The sequence below is a fragment of the Phycodurus eques genome, chromosome 6 (genome assembly GCF_024500275.1).
Source record: "Phycodurus eques isolate BA_2022a chromosome 6, UOR_Pequ_1.1, whole genome shotgun sequence".
NCBI lineage: Eukaryota > Metazoa > Chordata > Actinopteri > Syngnathiformes > Syngnathidae > Phycodurus > Phycodurus eques.
Genome location: NC_084530.1, coordinates 10,286,062 through 10,310,663, shown reverse-complemented (window position 1 = coordinate 10,310,663; position 24,602 = coordinate 10,286,062). Strand labels below are relative to the sequence as shown.

Here is a 24,602-nt window from a genome sequence, read left to right as displayed (position 1 = left end):
GAGACAACCACAAAAAAATGAATTGAAATGCTGAAAATTATCACGCTTGTTATGTCATGTTACCTAATATTGGGATCTTGTGTGAGGTCTGCTGATTGTAGATTAACAGGTTTCCTTTGGCAGTCCCAGCTGCCAGCAGAGGGCTCGTTTTTGACCACACAACGAGAGACATGTGATCTCTGTGGAGGAAAATCTGTATTTTTATCATTCCACCTCCATTATTGATCTGTCTGTCTGAGCAACATGGGAAATAGTGCTAATGGAAGTTTAATTAGTACTAAAATATACAGTAAAAAACCCTACCACTGGTTTTGATGAATTATTTACAAAAAGTATCCTACAATTGACTGGTGAACAGTGCAGGGTGCGCCCTGCCTCTCACCCAATGTCAGCTGGGATAGGCTCCAGCGTCCCTGTGACCCAAATGAGAACAAATGCTACGGAAAATGAATAGATGGATTGATGGAAAGACTCATGCAGCAATGGAACTGTCTACTTCACCACCATAAATGCACTGTCCGTGTGTTCATCATTCTGCCAGGAAGTAGTCTGATACCGTATAAATAACACTCCACCATTTTTTTCCACACTTTTGCTCAGCATTTGCCTGCCAGAGGTCTGTGCTTTACTGAATAACATTCTAGCTGTATACAGTCGTTGTAGCATTGCCAAAATAGCTCAACTAATTGGAGCAAAACTTTTGCATCATATTTAATGCAAATATACCTCATTCCACTGTCTATTTTGGATGTTTTATTAACACTGGCATCCCAAAGGTATATGCAGCTGGATTTTGCTGCTATCACTGCCAAAATGTCCCCATCCTTATCCCAGTCCATCCCCACACAGCGTCTGGGAGAGCAGGAAAAAGAAAAGGAACGATTATTTAAAAAATGTAATACAAATAAAAACATTTGCCTCAATTGTTTATCTTTTCTCTGAGACATACCCAGGAAGGGTGATTTCAGTCCACTTGTGTCCATGGCGATCAAATATTTTTACTGAGCTGTCTTGTCTGGAGAGTTGGATAAAGCACATTGAGCAAAGATTTTGTTTGGTAAAATTGTGTGCTAAAGGTAGTTTAGTTTGCACTCACCCTGCGACAGCTATGTAATTTCCAAGGGATTTCTGCCACTTGTACAGCAACTTTGAGCCCATCCAAGCATTGTCTATGAGGGTGAAAACACTCTGTGGACACAAAGAGGACATTTTGCTCAAGACCATTTTCGAACAAAATTTAGTCAAATTAAATGTATTTCAACAGACACAAGACATATTTGACATATTCCACACGCTCAAAAAGGCAGGCAAATAATAACCTTATCTTTTTACTGTACAAGTGCGACAAGTCTCCAATAATAGATACTTACTGGTGAGCACACACCAAATCCATAATTACAAACATCCGACTATGTGTAATGTAGTATACATTTCATTGATTTAACGAGAAAAAACTGAGATGAGAAAGCAGTTCTACTATAAACGTCAAAATGATTTTTAAAAAAGTTTCGTTTGCTAATTAGCACTACGTTTAGCAAGTGGATTGCTCAGTGAAGACATAGTAATACATTTTAACTCAACGAGGGTTTAGCACATCAAAAATAACACTCGAAGTCATTTACTTAATACCAACCTTCATATTGATGAGTTTTGATACTTAATCTGTTCGATGCGTGCGGCGGTTCGATGAATACCATGCCACAATGTTTCGCCTTGTTTAAAATCATTTCCAGTATACATTTAAAAATAAGTTAATTACGGTTCTAGGCAGACACATGATGAACGAACAGGTTTGTGGAAGATTTCTATATGTGCCTGTTAATTTGCGGACGCTGAAGCGTCTGGAACAGAAGTCATAGCAACAGCCTTAGCCAATCAGGAGATTCCAAAGATCACTTCCGGTTTTATAAAACGGATATCTGAGTTGAGGGAGTTCTCCTGTTTCATGTTCCGGCTAGGAACATGAACGGACTGATTAGATGCATAACGTATACGTTATCGACGTTTCTACGTTTGAATATGATCTTTTTTGACGAGGACAGTTCTTAGTCGTGAAAGAAAAATTCTGCCCATGCTGGTACAGACTGTGTATAAATTGTAGGTCCAATATTTCCATCCTTGTTAGTATAGTGGTCCTTTTTTTGTCTATATGGATAAAATACTGTGCATTGATCTTAAGCGCAAGTGGGTAAAATATTGTACTCAAGTAAGAGTACTGTTACTTTAGGATAAAATGACTCAAGTAAATAGAAGTCCTCCTAATATTTACTTGCGTAAGACTAAGAAAGTACTCAGTCAGAAACCTACTCAAGTAAAGAGTAACTCGTGAGTAACTTCTGATTTAAAAAATAATAATAATCAGACCATCAAATAAAATACAAAATAATAATATAGAGGAATCCACACACACCTGCCAATATTTCAATTTTAAACTGCCCACAAACCAAGTACACATGCATTGGGCCCTACAGAAACATTATTTGCTTTATTCACTTAAATGACTCGATGAAGACGCTGTTTGCTGGCCAGACTTGAAAGTGTATGTGTGTGTGTGCATGTGTGTGTGAGAGAGAGAGAGAGAGGGGGGGGGGGGAGCGAAAGAGAGAGAGAGAGACATCTGCGACTTACAGCAAGCTGCTTTCTCAAGTTAGAATGGGCTGAAATATCCAAGTTTGACCTGTCACAATTTAAGGGCTGCATGACAAAGCTGTTGTTTTTATGAGTCTGTAAAGTCAACACTCGCTCAGCTGTTTTTTCCCCCCTAAAATTAGTCACTTTGATTGGCCCACCTCAACGGCACCCTATGCGGAAGTCGATGATGAAGTCTAAAAATAGATTGCGCACCCACTAATAGATAAAGAAAAGTAGCCAGCGGCATGCCGATCATTGTAACAGAGTAAAAGTATTGATTCTTCTTCACATAAATACTCAAGTGAAAGTAAAAAGTATGGTTCATTCAAACGACTCTCACCAATACAATTTATCCAAAACGTTCCTTCAATAAATGTAACGGAGTAAATGTAGCGCGTTACTACCCACCTCTGATCTTGACATTTCCAGACAACATTGATCTCCCAACTCGAACCCGAATATACTTCTGTTCCCTTGAGCAAGACAGCTGCACCCGACCTCAGCAACGTTTGTTGATTGAGCTCTTGTGCTCTACTGTGCACTGGACGTGTGTGCTTCTAACCAAAGTAGTATATGTTCAATAAAACAATGTAGCTCTCAATTTAATGTTACCTCAGGAGAACTAATAAAGTGTTGTCTTTTTTCTTATTGTTCTTATTTTTTTGTTGAGCAGTGAATTGTAGTGTTGGTTGGGTCAGTCCTCATTGCGGAACAAAATGTTGGTGAACATTGTTAAAAGATGAAAAAAATACAGGCAGCCTGGATAGCGGTGGAAGTAGTTACACTCCCCTCACCTTTTTAAGAGTCACAGTGCAATAGGAATAAATGTTTCCCTTGAAATTTGGTTTTGTGGGCCGAACCATTTAATGGCCTTTGCGTGGCAACCTGATCTGAACATGGATCTAACAAGTCTGCATGGGAAGTCATACACTACTGAGACAAACTACTATGAACAGTGGACAAGCCAGTGGTGTCGCTAGGCCTATTTTAAGGGGGCGTCAGCTGTTTGTGTTTAGTCCAATTTGGGGGGGTCTTAGCACCCACTAAAAAGTTCTTAAGCCCCCCCTAAATGATTTGGTTGGTTATTTTTGTTTTTGTTTTTTGTCCCGCCCCCCTACACCCCTGTCGACGAAGTGGCCATTTTACATTTTAAAAAATCTCACAGGCCACAGCCAAACAGAAATGTCACAAAAAGAAATAAATGATGATCACGTCTCTGTTCACTCAAAAATTGTGACATCTGGGCCAGTTTCATTGAATACAGAGGTGATACACTTGCAGGAGGCCATGACTTATTCTGTTGTATGAATAGCAATAGGTGGATACAGAGATTTATGACCTGGCATAGATAGATGGACAAAGATACATTATTTGTAGTAAATAACACATAATATTCCGGCAACCTAAGTGAAATAACATATTTTCATGTGTCATCCCTGATGATCTCTGATGGCACACTAGTGTGCCACAGCACGCTGGTTGGGTAACACGGTACTGGATTACCGTGCCACTGAAGCATTCATAATTAATTTCATTTCACCAAAATGATACATTCATAAAAGTACAATGGCTGCAAAGATGATACTCCCTTTTTAAGAAATAAAATCTTATTCATTTGCAGTTATCAACTTTTCATAGTCCATCCATCCATTTTCTGAGCCGCTTCTCCTCACTAGGGTCGCGGGCGTGCCGGAGCCTATCCCAGCTGTCATCGGGCAGGAGGCGGGGTACACCCTGAACTGGTTGCCAGCCAATCGCAGACTTTTCATAGTAAACTATAGTAAAGTATAGTCTTCTTTTCTTATTAGCTAACCTCTTTCCTTGTATGATTTCCTATACTTTGAGGTTCCACCACTAAGTCTCCCTCTCTCCTTTCCTGCCAGAAGATACACCAAGTACTCTCCTGCCTGTCTCTGATCACCTCAGCTGCAGTGGTCCAGTCTTCTGGAAGCTCCTCCTGTCCACTGAGAGCTTCTTCCCTAAAAGCAGCACAACACCTTTCTCACCTTCCACCACATGGTTTTCTGCTCTGCCTTTGTCTTCTTAATCTTCCTCCCCACCACCAGAGCCATCCTACACACACTCTCCCCTACCACTACTTTACATTCGGTAACCTCCTTCAGATTACATCGTCTACACAAGATGTAATCCACCTGTGTGCTTCGACTGCCGCTTTTGTAGCTCACTTTATGTTCCTGCCTTTTCTGGAAAAAGAAATTCACTACAGCCATTTCCATCCTTTTTGCAAAGTCTACTGCCATCTGTCTCTCCAAGTTCCTTTCCTGGATGCTGTACTTACACATCACTTCTTCATCACCCCTATTTCCTTCACCAACATGTCCATTACAATCTGCACCAATCACGACTCTCTCTCTGTCTGGGATGCTCAGAACTACTTCGTCTAGCTCCTTCCAGAATTTTTCTTTCACCTCTAGGTCACATCCTACCTGTGGGGCATAGCCGCTTATCACTTTATACATAACACCCTCAATTTCAAGTTTCAGCCTCATCACTCGATCTGATACTCTTTTCACCTCCGAGACATTCTTAGCTTACTCTTCCTTTAAAATAACCCCTAGTCAATTTCTCTTCCCATCTACACCATGGTAAAATCATTTACACTGCTCTCCTGGACACACAATATATCAACCTTTCTCCTAATCATCATGTCAACCAACTCCCGAGCTTTTCCTTTCATAGTCCCAACATTCAAAGTCCCCACATTCAGTTCTAGGCTCTGTGCTTTCCTCTTCTCTTTCTGCCTAAAAAAAGCTACTTTCCACCTCTCCTTCATCTTCGACCCACACTAGCTGAATTTCCACCGGCGCCCTGCAGGTTAATGACGCCGGGGGCAGACGTTGATAACCCGGGCCACGACCGATCCGGTATGGAATTCTTTAGATGAACGCTCATATTTGTTTGTCAAAGTTTTAGGCCGGATGGCCTTCCTGACGTAACACTCTGCAGACCGGCCTACAGTTAGCACTAGCTTGTGCTTCCCATAGCGCTGCATTTATAGTATAGTATAGTAAAGTATAGTATAGTATAGTATAGTATAGTATAGTATCGTATGCTGTATATAGTATACTATATATTAAAGGTTACGAGCTTGTTAGTGGTGGAATCCAAAGTTGGAGAAGAAGTTCTGAAAGGCTGCTGAAATAACCAATCAGGGTAAGAAAACAGTTGCTGTGCCCCACCTCCATTGGGCACATGACCCCCTAACTTTCTGCCTTAGAGGTATATATATCTTGGGAAGAGGAGGAATAGGCCCCTGGCAGCCAAAATGAAGTCTCTGATCCATGTATGCTGCGTTCTGGCTCTGCTGGCTTTGTCTGCTGCAGGTATGGCCGAGAGGCTTTGGTGTTTGTGCTGCAACATGTCAGTGCAGTTGTGCCTGATGCATGTTAAGTCTTATTTGTAATGAACTTTCATGAGGATTGTGTGAGGCAACAAGAGGGAGTGCTGATACACTGCAGTAGATTGACTACATAATAGTGGTTGTAATAGTGTTATAATATGATGGGTTATAATATTGGTTTTAGTGCAGACACTAAATTACTGCTCAGGAATACTGTACTATTTTCTCCAGTGGTCAAAAGACAATGTGGAAAATATATAGATAGGAATCCAAACAATGAACAATGCTGATCCTGCAAAGAAAAAGTGTGTTGTATATAGATGTGGTGCAGTTTGGAGAATTGAGGGTATAAAATGGAAATGTCAGTCTGAGACGGTACACCAGCTGATGGAAAATATTTTTGCCTGCTGCTCATTCTCGTTGTCCTGGAGAGACAGCGTCGACAGATTGACTTTGGCTCACGACACTCACAGAGACGCGCACACACACACACACACACGCTTAAAACACCAATTAATCACTGTGAAATCAGTTATTTTGCCATTGAATCCATATTCTTCAGTTTTTCATTTATTCTCTTCAAATCTTATAATATGACCATGACATTAATTCTAAATTAAATTTGAAGTATTTCAAAACTAGCTCGAAAGAAATGTATGTACAATTAGTTGACATTTTTAACTTTATGAGGATACCCCTGTGTGTCCTTGAATAGGTTCATTTCGGACCCAGCCAACAGCTGCAGTCACGCGTCAGGCATTTGTCAGGCTGAATCGTCACCAGATACTTGGCTCACTGATCTCTTTATGCCTTTTCAGAATGCATATATATCTTTATTAAACAAATAGGCACACAGAGATACATTAATTTGAGATTATATGACAACACAATAGTATTTGATTGTTGTGAAGTTTAGATAAAGCTCCTTGTGTTACTTCGTCATTCCAGGTATTAAAGTACCTAAAAGAGACATGCTTAAAGCACTTACAGGATGAGAATACACCAAGACTGTATTTGCTTGCAATAATATGTGTGTCAAGTCCCAAGTAAGGATATACAGTATGTATATGGTTGTATCGTCAAAGAGTAATTCTAAACATGACAACCGGGATACTGGAAATGTCATGTCAATGTCTTTCCACTTTCCAGCAAGTAAAATGTAAAAAAAAAAAAAAAACCTTTGAGAAATATTTACTAACAAAGCGCACAAAACATTATCATATTAAACAAACACAAAAATAGGTTCAAATTGTGTTCGCACACAAGAAATCTCTGCAGTTGTGAAAGCAGTTGACAATACACTGTATACACATTATACACTGTTTTATAAATATCACAGTGGAATACAATAATGCTCGGTTTTGAGTGACACTGTCAGAGTTATTCAATTAACATGTTTATTGTGGTTGCAGTAAGGTAAAATTGCATACCATGATACAGTGAGAGGATTTTCATTAAATCGAGCAATCAATCAAACTTCATTTGTAACCGCTTTTCATCCAATGGAGTGCAACGCAAATTGCTTCACATTAAGTAAAATATAAAAGTAAAACAAACCTGCCCGCCACTTGTCCACAAGGATACAGACACACTCACACAAAGAAGTTAAAAATAATACCATGACCTAGTAACCTGAGGCTGAGTACAGAGCATCCAGGTGAGGAAACACCATCTCAGGGAGCCGTCTGCACCAGGACCAGACCATAGGCCGTAGCCATAGGCCACCAGAATGAGAAAAACGGAATTGGCCAAAATGTAATATCAAAATGGTTGTATGTGGGGGTTTGAGGCTGGTGCAAAATTCTGTGAATTTACAGGGATTGACAGGTATATACATGAACTGCAAAATGTCATGTTTCTCTCTAAAAGGAACTTAAATGTTGGAAAAACTTGCTGTACAATCTCGGCTACTGGGGTTTACTGTTTGGAGTTTATTTTGTTCAACAAATATACCAAATATTAAGAAAAATTGAAAATTCTGTATGCATTAATTTGCAGGCGTCGCGCTATCGTGGTGGTTAGCAAGTTTGCCTAAAAATATAGAGGTTCTGGGTTCGAATAACAGCTTAGGCCCTCCAGTGTGGATTTTGCATGTTCTCCCTGTGGATGAGTGGGTTTTTTCCCAGTTCTTCAGCTTCCTCCCAAAAACATGCATGGTATGTTCCTGGGAGACTCCAAATTGTGAAGTAGTGTGAATGGTAGTTTGTCTGTGTCTTGTGATTGACTGGAAACCAGTCCAGGGTGTCACCTGGCACCCTAATGAGGACTAGCAATATCAAAAATGGTTGGCTGGCTATTAATTTGCATGGATGTCTGCTTATGGCAAAACAAAATGTTGTTGATTATGTTGAAATGTTTTAGTTCGTAAAAATGACCCCAACTTAGTTGCTTCCCTTTAACTATCATTAATTCACATGGAAACTGTCAAATATATTTCAAATTGTCCTTACTTAATGTTCATTGGACGTTAGAACCAGTTTATAAGTATAAAAAGGCTGTGCATGTACTTAGGTTTATAAATCATGACTCATCCACACCCATATTATGTTTCTAAGTAGATGTCACTTCACCTACTGATGCATTTATTGCTGAAGGTTTTTGCAAGATTTCTGCACAACCACTGGAGCTGTTGCAAGGAATGGATGGGGTGATATCTTGCATCATGCATGGTGTGCATATGTAGCTTAGCAGACTCATGACAATCACAGGGAAGAGGAGAGTGTCACACCCCCTGAAAAAAAAATAGGAGCACAAATATCACTCCTTCTTTTCACCCTATGACTCATTGTGGGCCTATTTCTGCCTCGGAAAGGTGAGGGACGTCACACCACACTGCACACTCTACTCATCAACGTTGTGCGGGAGATGACCGAGGAGCCCTTAAACATCTGACACTTACATACTGACACTTGTGGAACACCTAAGTCTGGCAAAGACACACCTCCATGTATTTTTATATAATAAAGGGAACATGGTGGCAATGCACAATGACCATGTGACTCTTGACACATGAACCTGAATGCTGACAATCTCCCCAGAGAGTGATAAGCTAGCAAAGCACATCATCTGCAATAAATAGCTTAATAATGTGGTTCAGTGCCTTAAAATAGAGGGAGACAAAGGGGGATTATTGCAAGAGTGGGGACACCATTTGCATCATAGTACAGATAAACCCAATCTCTAGCATCACAAACCAAACCCATGTACTCAAACCAGCATATAGGTAGTTTTGTTTTTTAAGATTTTAAGATTATTAAATCTTTACCATCTTTAAAACAAAGGGAAATTAGACAGCTGAACTACTGAGTCAATATATAACACAAAATACAATTTTAAAAAGGAACACAAAATGGTTCTAATTTAAAGCAAACTCCGGCAGATGGACCAATCAGACTTTAGATTTGTTTTTCACAATAATCTGGATGATATGTTCTATAGTCAGGTTAACTTTGTGTGACGTAACAATGGTAATGGAGACACATTATGAACTTTTTCCTTGATGTCTTTGGCAAGCTTTTGTCAAAATACCCCAAGGATCAAGAATTATAACACAACCTTCTTGTCTTTCTGACATCAGCCCATTTTTAGAGGCCGGCCCTGTCTCATGCAAGGGAACAGACCAATGGTGAGTCCAGCTTTTGACGACTTTGGCCAGAGTCTGAAATTTGCGACTAAAGATGCTCTCGCCGGCGTGTGTGTGCGTTCCGGCCGTTGTTTATGTCTGTCCCGTCTTCTGCTTCACTCGATGGGCTGGCTCTCACCGGTGAGTGTGCGCTACAGCCAACTGTTTTCTTGTCTTGCGGAAACAGTGCCCAGGGTGTGGGGGAAAAAGTGAGCGCACATAAAGACAATATAAGCATTTTAGCTTTCAGTCACAGCAGAGTTCATAAATTGCACAAATTTATAACAGACTCTGGCCGTCACTTGAAAGTGACTCTGGATTCTCACCCAACCTAACTGATCATTGGTGAAGAAAGGTGGTAGTTATGTAAATTGTGCACTTCCGTCCCACTGTTATGTAACACAGGGACGGAAATGCATAACGTCTCACTCACAAATTTTCAGAAATAGGCAGATAAAAGATTTACATGGTTGTTTAATGTCATACTTGATGGGTGGGCAAGCACTCCATACACACAACCATTTGTATACAAGCAATTAAAAAGTAAAATGTTTAATGTACGTATGGTCAGGTGGCTTTAAAAATGTCTTCACAATACTCAAAGCACAGAACTCAACTAAGGCCAACACTTCTTCTTTAGCTTTGAGAGAAAGACTGTCAAATATATAAAAACCTGTGCCAACTGTTTATGCCCGTCATCATTTTTCACCGTCCCCACCTTGTAATGTGAACTGCACACTCTCTTAGCTCTTACTACTTACTCTATTAGCTGCCCCACATCAGAATGTGTTCTACCGTGTGTTCACACTCGCAGACAGTTAAAATTAAATAGAGACTGTGACCTTGTGGTCTTTGTACACTGTGGGTGGGACCAATTTCAGATTGTTTGGAAGTCACTGTAACTTTTAAAATTTTGTTTACTTTGATCAATTTAACATCTCTGGATGTGTCGATGAAAGCTTAATAAAGGTGAAAGTTGTGAGCCAGCTTTTATATTGGATTTTATTAAGATTGTGCAGGAGTACCTAATATTGTGGGTGCTGAATGAGTGTATGCGTCAGTATAACCCAGGTTGCCTCATAGGATATCATGCAAAGAAATTACCTGTAAAACATAAATTGACAGCATTCAACTGGACCTTTTTATACCTGTTCATAAAGTTTAGTATGCTATTTCTATATAAGAAAAAAAATTACATTCAGCTAAATAATTATATTGCTGAACCTATTGCGTGTTAATAAAATTTTATTCAGGAGTTTATTCCAAACTCAGGGTTTATAAAAGATGCAGTTAAACTGAAAAAAGAATACAACCACCTACACAATGTAAAATATCACCTTATGAAAGGCACAAGAATTTACGTATGAGAATGTCTTGTAAATGATAATGTAAAATAGCGTATGTTGTGTGTTATTAGTGAAACATTACACCTCAACATGGAGTAACCATATACCGATAACATTCTCTCTTCTTCATTTCTGTGGTTTGGTGCCAGGGTCATCCATCCCTAACGAGGAGCCACTGGTATCTCTTCGGCTACAGGAGCATGAGAGGAACCTCTTCTCCTGTGGATGTGGCACAACAGAGGAGCATCCCAGCCAGAGTTCATCCAACGACACCCCGGCCCCAGAGAGGCCCACGTGTCAACCCTGTTCCCCAACACTGGCTGCGTCTGAGGAAGAGTCAGCCTCGCTCTCACAGCATGAAGAAGAAGAAACAGCTCAGACACCACAAACCAAGGCTTCCACTGTTGACGTAACAAGCAATGTAGAAGGACAGGAAGAAGCTTCTCTCCAAAACATGGCAGAGGAAAGTCAGGAGGAGATGGCATCTGATGACCACGAGGCATCCATTGTCGAGGAAAGGAACGAGAAAGAAGCAGTTGGTAAGGTTGTATATTCTTTTGCAGGAGAGTTGATGAATGAGGAATACAAAAGTGAAGACGTAGAGGATGAATTGCCAAAAGAGGCAGTTATCCCCCACGATTCTGATTCAGAAGAGGAAGAACTGGTTCAGGAAACAAAGGAGGGGACACAAGAGAGACAAGTAAGCGAGGAGGAAATTGTACTAAAAGATATTGTGGAGGAGGAAGCTGTTGAAGAAACTGAATCAGAGCCAGAGGACATTCTTGAAATGAGTGCTGAACCTGCAAACCCAAAAGTGATATCTGAAACTGAAGCACATTATTACACTGAAACTGAGGATATGTCAGGACCTGAAACAGATTATGACAGTGAACTAGAAGTCATGTCAAAACCTGAAGAACATCATGCTGACTCAGAAGTGATATCTAAACCGGAAACAGAATATGATACCGAAACAGAGGAGCTATCAGAACCTGAAGCACAATATGAAGCTGAACCAGATGATGAAGCTGAACCAGAAGTGACATCAGAACCTGAAGCCAAAGATGAAGCTGAACCAGAAGTGATAACAGAACTGGAAGGCAAAGATGAAGCTGAAGCAGATGTGATATTAGAACCTGAAGCAGTACATGAAGCTGAACCAGAAGTGACATCAGAATCTGAAGCAGAAGATGAAGCTGAACCAGAAGTGACATCAGAACCTGACGCCAAAGATGAAGCTGAACCAGAAATGATAACAGAACTGGAAGCCGAAGATGAAGCTGAAGCAGATGTGATATTAGAACCTGATTCAGAATTTGAAGCTGAACCACAAGTGGTATTAACATCTGAAGCAGAATATGAAGCTGAACCAGAAGTGTTAACAGAACCTAAAGAAGAAATATCAGAAGTTACAAATAACAGCATTGGACTAGATTCACCAGAACTTGCACTTGTTTCTGTGCCTTCAAAGCCTGAAGCTGAGCCTGAAGTAATTCCTAAAGTAGAGGTTATTGAAGAAGTCACACCAGAGTCTGTTGAGGAAGCAACAGTGGAAGATCTTGGAGAGGAAACATCTGAAGAGGCTCCTGAGGTGGAGGAAGCTCCTCTTGTGGTCAAGGAGTCTGCACAGGCCAAAGGTACAAGAAGAAAAAGGATTGTCATATGCTCATATAGCTTGTACACACATAAGCATGGTCTTACAGCCATACAGCAAGTACAAACATGAATAGACTCAAGCTTCAACTGCACTACATTATTGATAGAAGTCAAGAATAAATGGACTTACAAATAGAAATCCAATCAACGCACATCTGTAGTTCCAGCCAGACAATAATCTCTCAAATACAACCATCCATCCATTTTCTGTACCGCTTATCCTCACTAGGGTCGTGGGCGTGCTGGAGCCTATCCCAGCTATCTTCGGGCGAGAGGCGGGGTATACCCTGAACTGTTCGCCAGCCAATCGCAGCTCAAATAAACCCCATACTTAAATTGCATACTTACATGCTACTTTGCGTAGTTGAAAAGTAAATGTGAAAAGTAAATGTGCCCATCTGTGATTTAACTTCGGAATACATAACTTCTATTCATCACATTCTAGAAATTAACGACTTAATTTAGATTCATTCAAACTCAACAGACATGTGGCAGCACAGTGAAAATACTGGGTGACATGTCTGCTTTACCGTTCTGAGGTTTGGGGTTTGAATCTCGGCTCTGGCCTCCCTGTGTTAAGTCTGCATGTTCTCCTGAGTTGTTGTTTCTTCAGGTATTGGAGCTTGGTCCCACAGTCCAAAAACATGCATGCATGTAAGGTTAGCTCAAGACTGCAGGGGCGAATGTGAGTGTGAATGGTTCTTTTTTTAAATCGCTATAGAAAAATGGATGGATATTCACAACTGTTGTCACCATGTGGCACAGGCCACATGAGACATTTTTAAAACACTTGTTTGCAACTGCAGTAAATGCAATGAGCATTTAAATGTAAAGGGTCATGGTGTTTAAAAGATCTCTCTCAGCTTCCAGTCTTTCTTTCCCTGGCATGTGAATCCCACTGAATATGACACTGTGTGTGTCTAAAGAGGAATTAGTGACAACCTCTGTTGCAGAAATAAACAGACGAAAATAGAAAAGGAAGCGAATAGACTGATACATGTGCTACAGCATGTAAAACAGTACTGTATTTGACATGGGAATCACATTCATTTCAGGAATGTGTTGTTGAAGGTTAAAAAAGGGTTACAAAAACATAACCATCTGAAACATGAAACGCTTCATTGCATTATGTCATGAATTAACACGTTTTCATTATCTGTTGTGCAGTTAAATATGTAAGTTTAGTAGCATCAAGCATTCCAACTGACAGTTTATTCTGCCAATTAGTGGGAAAAAATGAGGGTCCAGCACTGAGGGACCGTTCCCATATTGAAGACACATTAAGACTGGCAGCTGCTAAACCCTCATCCCAATTGACAGGTAAGGAACTTTCAGAGTAAAATACAATAAAGCGATGTAACATAAACCCAGTATGCACTGTAGCACACTACCCAAAATGTCTCCTTACTACTTTTGAGGTGTCATGCTCTCAATCTCAACTACGTTTCTTTCCAGCTGCAATGAAGAAGCTACTGAACATCTACCACACAGCCATCAAGCCAGTGGAGCAAGCCTTCAAGTACAATGAACTCAGGCAGCATGAAGTCACAGGTAAATCAAATCACACTGACTGCATCATATGATTGCTGCATATCTCATAGAGGTAGGAATATCGAGTCAAGATCGTCAGCTGTACATCTTGATTTTGAATGATCAAAGATTATGGCCTCAGGATGGCACAAGAAAGCAGGTCAGGGAAGTTCTGGAAACTCAGGAGCTTCATGATTTTACTTTTTATAAACTATTTTTAAGATAGCTCTATGAGCCATGTCCTGTCAGTCAATCAATATCTGGTCTTGTTCTTCTCCCTTCCACATTGTAGATGGAGAGATCACTTCTAGGCCGATGGCTTTGTTTCTTGGACCCTGGAGTGTGGGCAAATCCTCCATGATCAACTACCTGCTGGGTCTCCAAGACACTTCACATGAACTCTACACAGGTAAGTGAATTTGATTATATTTTCCATATTATATAAGTAGTCATGGATGGATGTGTTTATCAAGAAGGAAATAAAGTAAATTAAGTAATGGTTTACTGTATGTTGATTGACTGTAGAGTAATAAAGACAGATGATATCAACATTGCCTAAAAGAGAAAAAGATAAATATTTATATATGTACTGAATTTAAAAAATAATACATTAATAGAATGTTTGTAACTTTATTGTTTCACAAATTTCTAAATTAGTATCAGAATTACTTTTTTCTTTCTTTGTACAAATCAATGACTAAAACTGCCTTCTACCATCAGAAGAATTTATCCAGAGTGAAGGCTTGCATGTGCCAAGCAGACCAGGAGAAGCTCATCCATGCTTTTATCTCAAGTAGACTTGACTATTGTAATGGTCTTCTGATTGGACTCCCCCAAAAAGAGCATTAAACAGCTGCAGCTCATTCAGAATGCTGCAGCTCGGGTTCTGACCAGAACAAAGAGTTCAGAGCATATTACTCTAATTCTAAAGTCTCTATACCGTCTCCCAGTCAGCTTTAGAATAGACTTTAAAGTTCTGCTACTGGTCTACTAAATGGTTTAGGTCCTGAATACATGAAATAAATGCTAATGGAATATAAATCCAGTAGGGCTCTGAGATCTACAGACTCAGGTCAAATAGTGGCGCACAGAGTCCAAAACAAACATGGTGAAGCAGCATTTAGCTATTATGCTGCACACAAATGGAATAAGTTACTAACAGAAGTGACGTTGATGTGATGTGAAAGCTTTTAAGCCCGAGTTAAAAACGTCTTTTTTCTCATCCATTTTAGAGCATTTCCACATTTAAATGATATTTCTTGCACTGTACGCTGTTTCAATTGTACTTGTATTTTTCTCCATCCATCCATTTTCAACACCGCTTATCCTGGTTAGAGTCGTGGGGCGCTGGAGCCTATCCCAGCTGACTTTGGGCGAAGGGCAGACTCCACCCTGAACAGGTCGCCAGTCAGTAAAATGATGTTGCGGGCCAGATCTGGTCCCTGGGCCTTGAGTTTGACATCTATGGTTTAGTGCCTTGCTCAGGGGAAGAGAACTGACTTCACAAGCAACCAGTCCTAATGTCCATATTTTATTTCACATGTTTTGTTTGCTGTGTGTCTTGATGGTTCTGCTTTCCCAAGTCTTATATTAAATCCATTAATTGCAACACTGCTACTGGTATTCTTCTGCATTACCAGTAAAGCGAAGAAACAGAGCTGATATGTCAAAGCTCAGTAATACATGTTCAATTTACCCTTCCACTAGGTGCTGAGCCCACGACCTCCGAGTATACCGTAATAATGCACGGTGAAAAGTTTCGCACCATAGAGGGCATTGTTATGGCAGCCGACAGCTCGCGTTCTTTTTCACCCTTGGAGAAGTTTGGTCAGGGCTTCCTGGAAAGGCTGGTGGGCTTTGAGATGCCACACAAGCTGCTGGAGAGGGTCACAATTGTTGATACACCCGGCATCATTGAGAACCGCAAGCAACAGGAGAGAGGTAAACTATTTTAGTGATTTTCAACTGGTGGGTCGCTGACCCATTTTGGGTGGGCCGCGGACAGCGAGTGAAAACTTCCAGTGGGTCCTTGTTTTACGCCAATGTTGAACGGTGTGCAATGGACTACTTTGTGCAGCACCATACAAATACGTTGTCCCACAGTACAAGAAGGCACGCTCAGTTACTGTGGTATTTAGGTTTTCATTATATAATTTTATATCTATGGCCTAGAAGTGTTTTGCACACAATTATTTACTCTAATTTGGAATTTACTACTGCATTAGTGTAGGATAGTGATAGAGTACGGCATGTTCTAATTTCAGACCGGACTTGTTTTTTATTTAAAAAAAAAAAAACATTACAGTGGACCCTTGCATATTCGGAGTTTGGCATTCGCGGATTCACCCATTTGCAGATTTTTTGGGGAACAGCAGTATAGGCAGAACCCCCTGCTTATTTGTAGTTTTTTTCCTGATCCCTTAAAATTCATGGCAATTAAAATGAGCGTCAGTTATTCACTGATTTTTGATACTCACAGTATCTATCACCCGCAAATAGCTGGGGTCCACTGTATTTTGACTGGTATGCATCAGAAACCTTATTACTGGGGGTATAACGGTAGGCCTAAATGTATTCATATTTGGATCTTTCATTTCCCACACGGTACATATTATAGATAAGAGACAGGAAGTGCAACTGCCTCGCACTTAAGCCACGATTTTACTCTGGATTACAAATAGAGTGCAACGAGGCCTCTGGCTAGCAAATGTCACGGCTAGCGATATGATTTTGGTGATACATGAAACCCCTTTGAAATGGCAGTCTTGCAACTGCTCATATCACAGCAGCACGAAAGGAATACAAGCATGGTGCAAGCACAACTTCCATTTAAACAGCCTGTCCTGGACTCGTCTGATAGAGACAAAGCAATGACAAATAGCATTACTTTTGTTTTATACCATAAAACTCTTACTGATAGACTTGTCTATATCGCTCAATTCATAAAAGAAATGCAAACTATTGATGTTGCACTTTCCTAAAAACAAAAGATCAGTGCTGAAATACAAATTAAATTTTGATATTTAATGTATGTACAGTACGTGTGTTCATTTTTATACATGGTTATCATGTTCACGCTCAGTTGATTGTGCGCTGAATTGCCCTTTAAACATGTAAGCACAGTATAGCTATGTTTAAAAATATAACGTTTTCAGAGGATATTTTAAAAGTCGGTCACGACTCTACAACAGTAGGGAAATGGTCACCATGTCCCATTGTGACAACAGTTGAGAACCACAGACCTATTTGATGGAATCATGTTTCTTTTGCAACTAAAACTGTTGTGAAACAGTCATCATAATATAACCTGAGTCCTTTTTCCTCACCCCCGTCAGGGTACCCTTACAACGAGGTGTGCCAGTGGTTCATTGACCGAGCTGATCTCATCTTCCTGGTTTTTGACCCCACCAAACTCGATGTGGGAGGGGAACTGGAAATGCTCTTCAGGCAAATGAAGGGCCGTGAGTCCCAAATCCGCATCATCCTCAACAAAGCCGACAGTCTCACCACCCAGGATTTGATGAGGGTCTACGGAGCCCTGTTCTGGAGCATGGCGCCCCTCATCAATGCCACAGAACCTCCTCGGGTATATGTAAGCTCTTTCTGGACTCCGGAATATGCAGTAGATACTAGCCGGGAGCTCTTTATGAAGGAGGAGACCTCTCTGCTGGAGGACTTGAACCAGGTACGACTATTATTTGCATGGTGTCTTGTGGTTCAAGGAGGTTTATGAGGAAACCTGTGAGAATGTTCGACAATATTAGGCATTACATTTTAGAACAATTATTGTGTCACTCTGCCGCCATGGCCTGTATGCACGCTCACTATGCAAGACCAGATTTCTGGAAACAAACGTCAAAGCTAGTATAAAGTTTGCTCAACATTATGTGGACAAGCCAGTTAGGTACTGGGAGAATATAGTCTGGTCTGATGAGAGCAAACTTTGGATGCCATAATGCACACCACGTTTGGAGGAGAAATGGACATTGCACATCACCCTAAAAACACCATACCAACAGTGAAGTTTGGAGGTGGGAGCATGATGGTGTGGGACTGCTTTTCAGCAAATGGTACTGGTCAACTTTACATTATTGAAGGAAGGATGAATGGGCAAATGTACCGAGACATTCTTGGCACAAATCTGCTGCCATCCACGAGGATGATGAAAATGAAACGAGGGTGGACATTTCAACAGTATAATGATCCAAATCATACTTCCAAGGAAACTCTCAATTGGTTTCCAATAAAAAAGATAAAGCTGCTATAATGACCCAGCCAATCACCTTACTTGAATCCAATCGAAAATCTATGGAAAGAACTGAAACTCCAGGGCCATAAAAGAAGCCCATGGAACCTTCAAGATGTCAAGACTGCTTGTGTGGAGGAATGGGCCAAAATCACGCCAGAACAATGCATGCTGTCATTGCAAACAGGCTTTTGTCCATCCATCCATCCATTTTCTGAGCCGCTTCTCCTCACTAGGGTCGCGGGCGTGCTGGAGCCTATCCCAGCTATCATCGGGCAGGAGGCGGGGTACACCCTGAACTGCTTGCCAGCCAATCGCAGGGCACATAGAAACAAACAACCATTCGCACTCACAGTCATTCCTATGGCCAATTTAGAGTCTCCAATTAATGCATGTTTTTGGGATGTGGGAGGAAACCGGAGTGCCCGGAGAAAACCCACGCAGGCACTGGGAGAACATGCAAACTCCACACAGGCGGGGTCAGGGATTGAACCCGGGTCTTCAGAACTGTGAGGCTGATGCTCTAACCAGTCGCCCACCGTGCTGCCACAGGCTTTTGTACAAAGTATTAAATAAATACCAGTTAGCGTGTTCAATACTTTTTCCCTCTGTCATTTCACATTATTACACACAACTTAATTTCTGATCATATTTGTTCTACTTTCTTTGTATGTGTGGATTATTTGGGTTGTTCCCAACATCTGTTGAAATTTACATGTCAATAGCACTGTCACGATACAATGGTATCAGTTGTGACTGGACCCAGAAGCAAGCGGAGGCTGAGAAGTTTGCCGTGAATGTTTATAGAAAAGGAAATTGGGAATTGGACCTTCGAGGCGTAATGGCGGGTCATCGAGACAGGGAGCATGCGGTGGGGGTGGCGTGAGCAGGTGGATGGCTTGGTGGTGTGGTGGAAGAGGTCAGCAAGGCGGGGAACACGGGAGGAGCACTGAGGAGAAGGAATAACATGGAAATCAGAATAATGCAAATAAAGCATAGTTTACATGCAAGTACTAGGCCAGTGTACCAAGGGAGAACATGAATACTCTGGTGATGGTTTGCAGGATCTGGCAGGCTTTTATGCAGGCAGAGATGATGACGGCTGATTGAAAACAGGTGCGCGCCCAACGTGGTGCTGATTACAGGGAAGGGAGAGAGAGAGCATGAGAGAGAGAGGGCGAGAGGGGTGCAATGCACCACCCAAGCTCCAAAACAGGAACTACAAGGATAGCTCATCACAAGCACCTTTGGGGGGGATATCTATCTATCTATCTATCTATCTATCTATCTATCTATCTATCTATCTATCTATCTATCTATCTATCTATCTATCTATCTATCTATCTATCTATATACACAGTCCCCTCTAAAATTATTGGAACGGCAAGGTCAATTCCTTTGTTTTTGTTGCCTACTGACTTGGGTTTTAGATCAAAAGATGAATATGAGACAAAAGTTCAGGATTCCAGCTTTCATTTCACGGTATTTACATCTAGATGTGTTAAACAACTCAGGACATAGCATATTTTGTTTGAAGCCACCCACTTTTCAAGTGAGCAAAAGTATTGGAACAGACATTATTAAATTAACTTAAAGTGAGTAACTTTTAACAATTGGTGGCATAACCCCTACTTTCAATAACTGCATCAAGCCTGCAACCCATTGACTTCACCAGACTGTTGCGTTCTTTATTTGAAATGCTTTTCCAGGCCTTTACTGCATCCTCTTTCAGTTCTTGTTTGTTTCTGGTGGTTTCTCCCTTTAGTCTCCTCTTCAGGAGGTAAAATGAATGCACAATTTGGTTAAGGTCCGGTAATTGACTTGGCCAGTCTAAGACTTCCCACTTTTCCCCCTGATGAAGTCCTTTGTTGTGTTTTGGGTCATTGTCTTGTTGTATGATGAAGCTTCTCCCAATTAGTTTGGATCAATTTTTCTGCAAACTGTCAGACAAAATGTTATGCCACCAAATATTAAATGTTATTCACTTTAAGTTAATTTAATCATGTCTCTTCCAATACCTTTGCTCACTTGAAAATTGGGTGGGTTCAACCAAATGGTGCTTTGTCCTGAGTTGTTTAACACATCTAGATGTAAATACCATGAAATAAAAACTGGAACTCTGAACTTTTGTCTCATATTAATCTTTTGATCTATAACCCAAATGTCTTCACTATACAACAAAAACAATTGCCGTTCCAATACTTTTGGAGGGGACTGTATATACATCCATCCATTTTCAACACCGCTTATTCTGGTTAGCGTCGTGGAGTTTGCCTGTTCTCTCCGTGCCTGCGTGGGTTTTCTCCGGGCACTCCGGTTTCCTCCCACATCCCAAAAACATGCATGGTAAGTTAATTGAGAACTCTAAATTGCCCGTAGGTGTGAATGTGAGTGCAAATGATTGTTTGTTTGTATGTGCCCTGCGATTGGCTGGCAACCAGTTCAGGGTGTACCCCGCCTCCTGCCCAATGATAGCTGGGATACGCTCCAGCACGCCTGCGACCCTAGTGAGGAGAAGCGGCTCTGAAAATGAATGGATGGAAAATAGGAGAAATGATACGGTCCTATTGCCGTCCTCCATGAACAAGTGGCCTGCTAAGTGGCATGTAGGGTTCCTTGGTGGAACCCTACATGTGTCATTCCAGTTTAAAATGTTTGATTGTTCCTCTTCCTCTCCTCTTACTCTCTCCTCACTCTTCACATGTTGGTCTTCTTGCAGGTGATCGAGAACCAGATTGAAAATAAGATTGCCTTCATCCGGCAGCATGGCATCAGAGTACGCATTCATGCCCTCCTCGTTGACCGTTACCTCCAAACCTACCACGAAAAGCTGGGCTGGTTTAATGATCCCTTTGAGGTGTTTCATGATATTGTCACTGACCCAGACAAGTACTACATCTTCAAGTCCATTTTGGCCAAGACCAACGTCAGCAAGTTTGACCTGCCCAGCAAGGAGGCCTATCAGGATTTCTTTGGAGTTAATCCTGTGTCCAACTTCCAGCAGCTTTCCTACCACTGCAGCTGGATGAGTGGTTGCATGCTAGACCGTTTAGAGAAGGCCATCTCGTACGAGCTCCCGACTCTGCTCATGAGCATCAGCAAGGGGACGCCAGCTCCAGCAAAACCTGCTCCGACACCTGCAACCCCACTTTCCGGCACCTGCAAGGGGCCTGAGTGTGAGGAGAAAGCCAAAAATCGTTGGAGGAGGCAATGAGATGGATGGGAATGGTAGGTGATCGCAGAGGCAGATGCCGGCAGCCTTTAGGCTGTTCCGCAAGAATCCTCACTGCTGTGATTCTTAAAACTGCAGAATGATAAAGACCATTTGCAAGGCTCTACCATGCACACCTAGGTCATGTGACGCCAAAAAATACATCTGCTTAGACCTTATTCATTAAAACAAGTGAAAGGGGTTTTCCCAATTGTAGCACATTTTATAGTCTTAGAATAATGTTAAATCATACTGATAAAATACAACTTATAGCTGACTATTATTGGTGAAAACCTCAACTTCTTTGTCTTCAGATAAAACAAACAAAATATTAATTTATAAACATTCACTTCTTAAAAATGAAGGGAAAAAAACAAAAGGAGTTTGTTGTTTTCATTTTCTTTTTGCACATTATTTATTCACATCCTCAAAGAAAGCCACCACATGCAAAAAGCTAATAACTGGCACTGTTGTCATTTCTGCGCTGTTTTGAAAGACTGAAGACTGAATCAAATCTGCTGTTGTGCTGTTTTAAACCACCGAGGCACCATTGTCGTGTAATTAAAACCATTGAGGGACTCATAGTGCACATGTCAAGCTTTGTGCTAACAAGACAATTGCTCACATTCTCCTTGAACTAATAAAATACCATCCATCCATCCATTTTCTGAGCCGCTTCTCCTCACTAGGGTCGCGGGCGTGCTGGAGCCTATCCCAGCTGTCATCGGGCAGGAGGCGGGGTACACCCTGAACTGGTTGCCAGTCAATCGCAGGGCACATAGAAACAAACAACCATCCGTCCTCACATTCACACCTACGGGCAATTTAGAGTCTCCAATTAATGCATGTTTTTGGGATGTGGGAAGAAACCGGAGTGCCCGCAGAAAATCCCATGCAAGCACGGGGAGAACATGCAAACTCCACACAGGCGGGGCCAGGGATTGAACCCAGGTCCTCAGAACTGTGAGGCTGATGCTCTAACCAGTCGTCCACCGTGCCGCCCTAATAAAATACATTGAATACAATTTTTGCACCAGCTGGGAATATTGTTCATATTCATTAAGGCATTTTCTTCACTTGTGAAATGCATCCATCCATTTTCTATACCGCTTGTCTGCATTAAGTTTCCTCATTTTAGGTCTGTGATCATTTTTCTTCTTATTATTACTTTTCTTTTCTTTTCAGTAAATATGATCAAGTCTTTTCTTCTCGTTCCTCTCTGATCTTACAAAGACACCAATGAAATAACCATTGTTGAAAAGCTATTTTCAGGAGTATATACACAATGTCATATAGTGCATGATTGTTCTGTATGAATGAGGTGCCATATTTTACCAAACAAACTTTTTCAAGCATTTGGAATGTAATATTGGCTATATGGTGTCTCAGTAAACATGTGAAATCTGAATTAAAACTGTCCACGCATTCCTGAGTTACAGATGTTTTTTCTGCCGAGAGGCCTGAAATCAGGTCATTTGAATTTCTCGAGCTTACTGTATCTATGTCACTCGTGAAGATCTCCAACTACCTCTTCCGCCCCTGAACCAGCGTTGTCAACATAACAAACACGTGTGCTCTCACAATTAGAGGAAAGGGGGCGCTCTTAGCCAATATGGGCAAAGTGGAACAAAACTGGCTCAAAGAGAAGTAGTTGTCAGAGGCGCCTTTTCTGAACACTTGTATCACAAACCCAAGGTGTTTTTTTAAAAAAAAAATAAACTTACACTTTTATACTAAATCCAAGTTCGATAGTCACTCTGTGGACAACTAAATAGTCAAAATATGGGACCTTTAAGTACTACCCCAATGCCAATGAAGTTGGGACATTGTGTTAAACATAAATAAAAACAGAATACAATGATTTGCAAATCATGTTCAACCTCAAAGGATATCACCACATGGGCTCAGGACCACTTCAGAAAACCAATGTCAGTAAATACAGTTCGGCGCTACATCCGTATGTGCAACTTAAAAATCTGCTGTGCAAAGCAAAAGCCATTTATCAACAACACCCAGAAAAGCCGCCGGCTTCTCTGGGCCCGAGGTCATCTAAGATGGACTGATGCAAAGTGGAAAAGTGTTCTGTGGTCCGACGAGTTTACATTTCAAATTGTTTTTGGAAATTGTGGACGTCGTGTCCTCCGGGCCAGAGGAAAAGAACCATCCGGACTGTTACGGATGCAAAGTTCAAAAGCCAACATCTGTGGTGGTATGGAGCTGTGTTAGTGCCAATGGCATGGGTAACTTACACATCTGTGAAGGCACCATTAATGCTGAAAGGTACATACAGGTTTTGGAGAAACATATGCTGCCATCCAAGCAACATCTTTTTCATGGACGCCCCTACTTATTTCAGCAAGACATTGGCAAACCAGCAGCACAGTGGACAACTGGTTAGCACATCTGCCTCACAGTTCTGAGGAATCAAATCCCGGCCCCGCCTGTGTGGAGTCTGCATGTTCTCCCCGTGCCTGCGTGGGTTTTCTCCGGGTACTCCGGTTTCCTCCCACATCCCAAAAACATGCAGGGTATGTTAACTGAACACTCTAAATTGCCCTTAGGTGTGAATGTGAGTGCAAATGGTTGTTTCTATGTGCCCTGCGATTGGCTGGCGACCAGTTCAGGGTGTACCCCGCCTCTCGCCCGAAGATAGCTTGGATAGGTTCCAGCACGGCCGTGACCCTAGTGAGGATAAGCAGAACGGAAGATGAATGAATGAATGAATGCCAAACCACATTCTGCACGTGTTACAACAGCGTGGCTTTGTAGTAAAAGAGTGCGGGTACTAGACTGGCCTGCCTGCAGTCCAGACCTGTCTCCCATTGAAAATGTGTGGCGTATTATGAAGCGTAAAATATGCCAACAGAGAACCCGGACTGTTGAACAGCTGAAGCTGTACATCAATCCAGAATGGGAAAGAATTCCACCTACAAAGCTTCAAGAATTAGTGTCCTCAGTTCCCAAATGTTTATTGAATGTTGTTAAAAGAAAAAGTGATG

At 41.3% G+C, this 24,602-nt stretch overlaps 2 protein-coding genes across 8 annotated transcripts in view; one reads left to right on the top strand and one right to left on the bottom strand.

Moving 5' to 3' along the window:
• The window catches only part of wdr19 (WD repeat domain 19), a 33,418-nt gene extending 31,533 nt beyond the window's left edge, over positions 1-1,885 (bottom strand). For all 6 annotated transcript variants that reach the window (XR_009768727.1, XR_009768729.1, XR_009768728.1 and 3 more), the window contains exons 1-5: positions 1,634-1,885; positions 1,097-1,188; positions 950-1,015; positions 727-852; positions 64-179 (exon numbers count right to left, since the gene is read on the bottom strand). Coding sequence is in view for 3 of the 6 variants with exons in the window: in XM_061678939.1 (XP_061534923.1) it covers positions 64-179; positions 727-852; positions 950-1,015; positions 1,097-1,188; positions 1,634-1,639 (406 nt within the window). In the remaining 3 variants the exon portion in view is untranslated. The remainder of the gene's footprint in view (positions 1-63; positions 180-726; positions 853-949; positions 1,016-1,096; positions 1,189-1,633) is intronic.
• A 4,029-nt stretch (positions 1,886-5,914) lies between these two features.
• On the top strand, positions 5,915-23,518 carry LOC133404133 (uncharacterized). 2 transcript variants are annotated; one of them, XM_061679766.1, is made up of 8 exons: positions 5,915-5,975; positions 11,110-12,597; positions 13,844-13,936; positions 14,072-14,167; positions 14,439-14,555; positions 15,854-16,087; positions 17,482-17,831; positions 21,112-23,518. In XM_061679766.1, exons 1-8 carry the CDS (start codon positions 5,918-5,920, stop codon positions 21,604-21,606), a joined length of 2,931 nt encoding a protein of 976 aa, XP_061535750.1. In that variant the 5' UTR covers positions 5,915-5,917; the 3' UTR covers positions 21,607-23,518. The 2 variants fall into 2 exon arrangements, with proteins under 2 accessions (XP_061535750.1, XP_061535751.1); XM_061679767.1 differs by lacking the exon at positions 15,854-16,087.
• Positions 23,519-24,602: the final 1,084 nt, after the last annotated feature.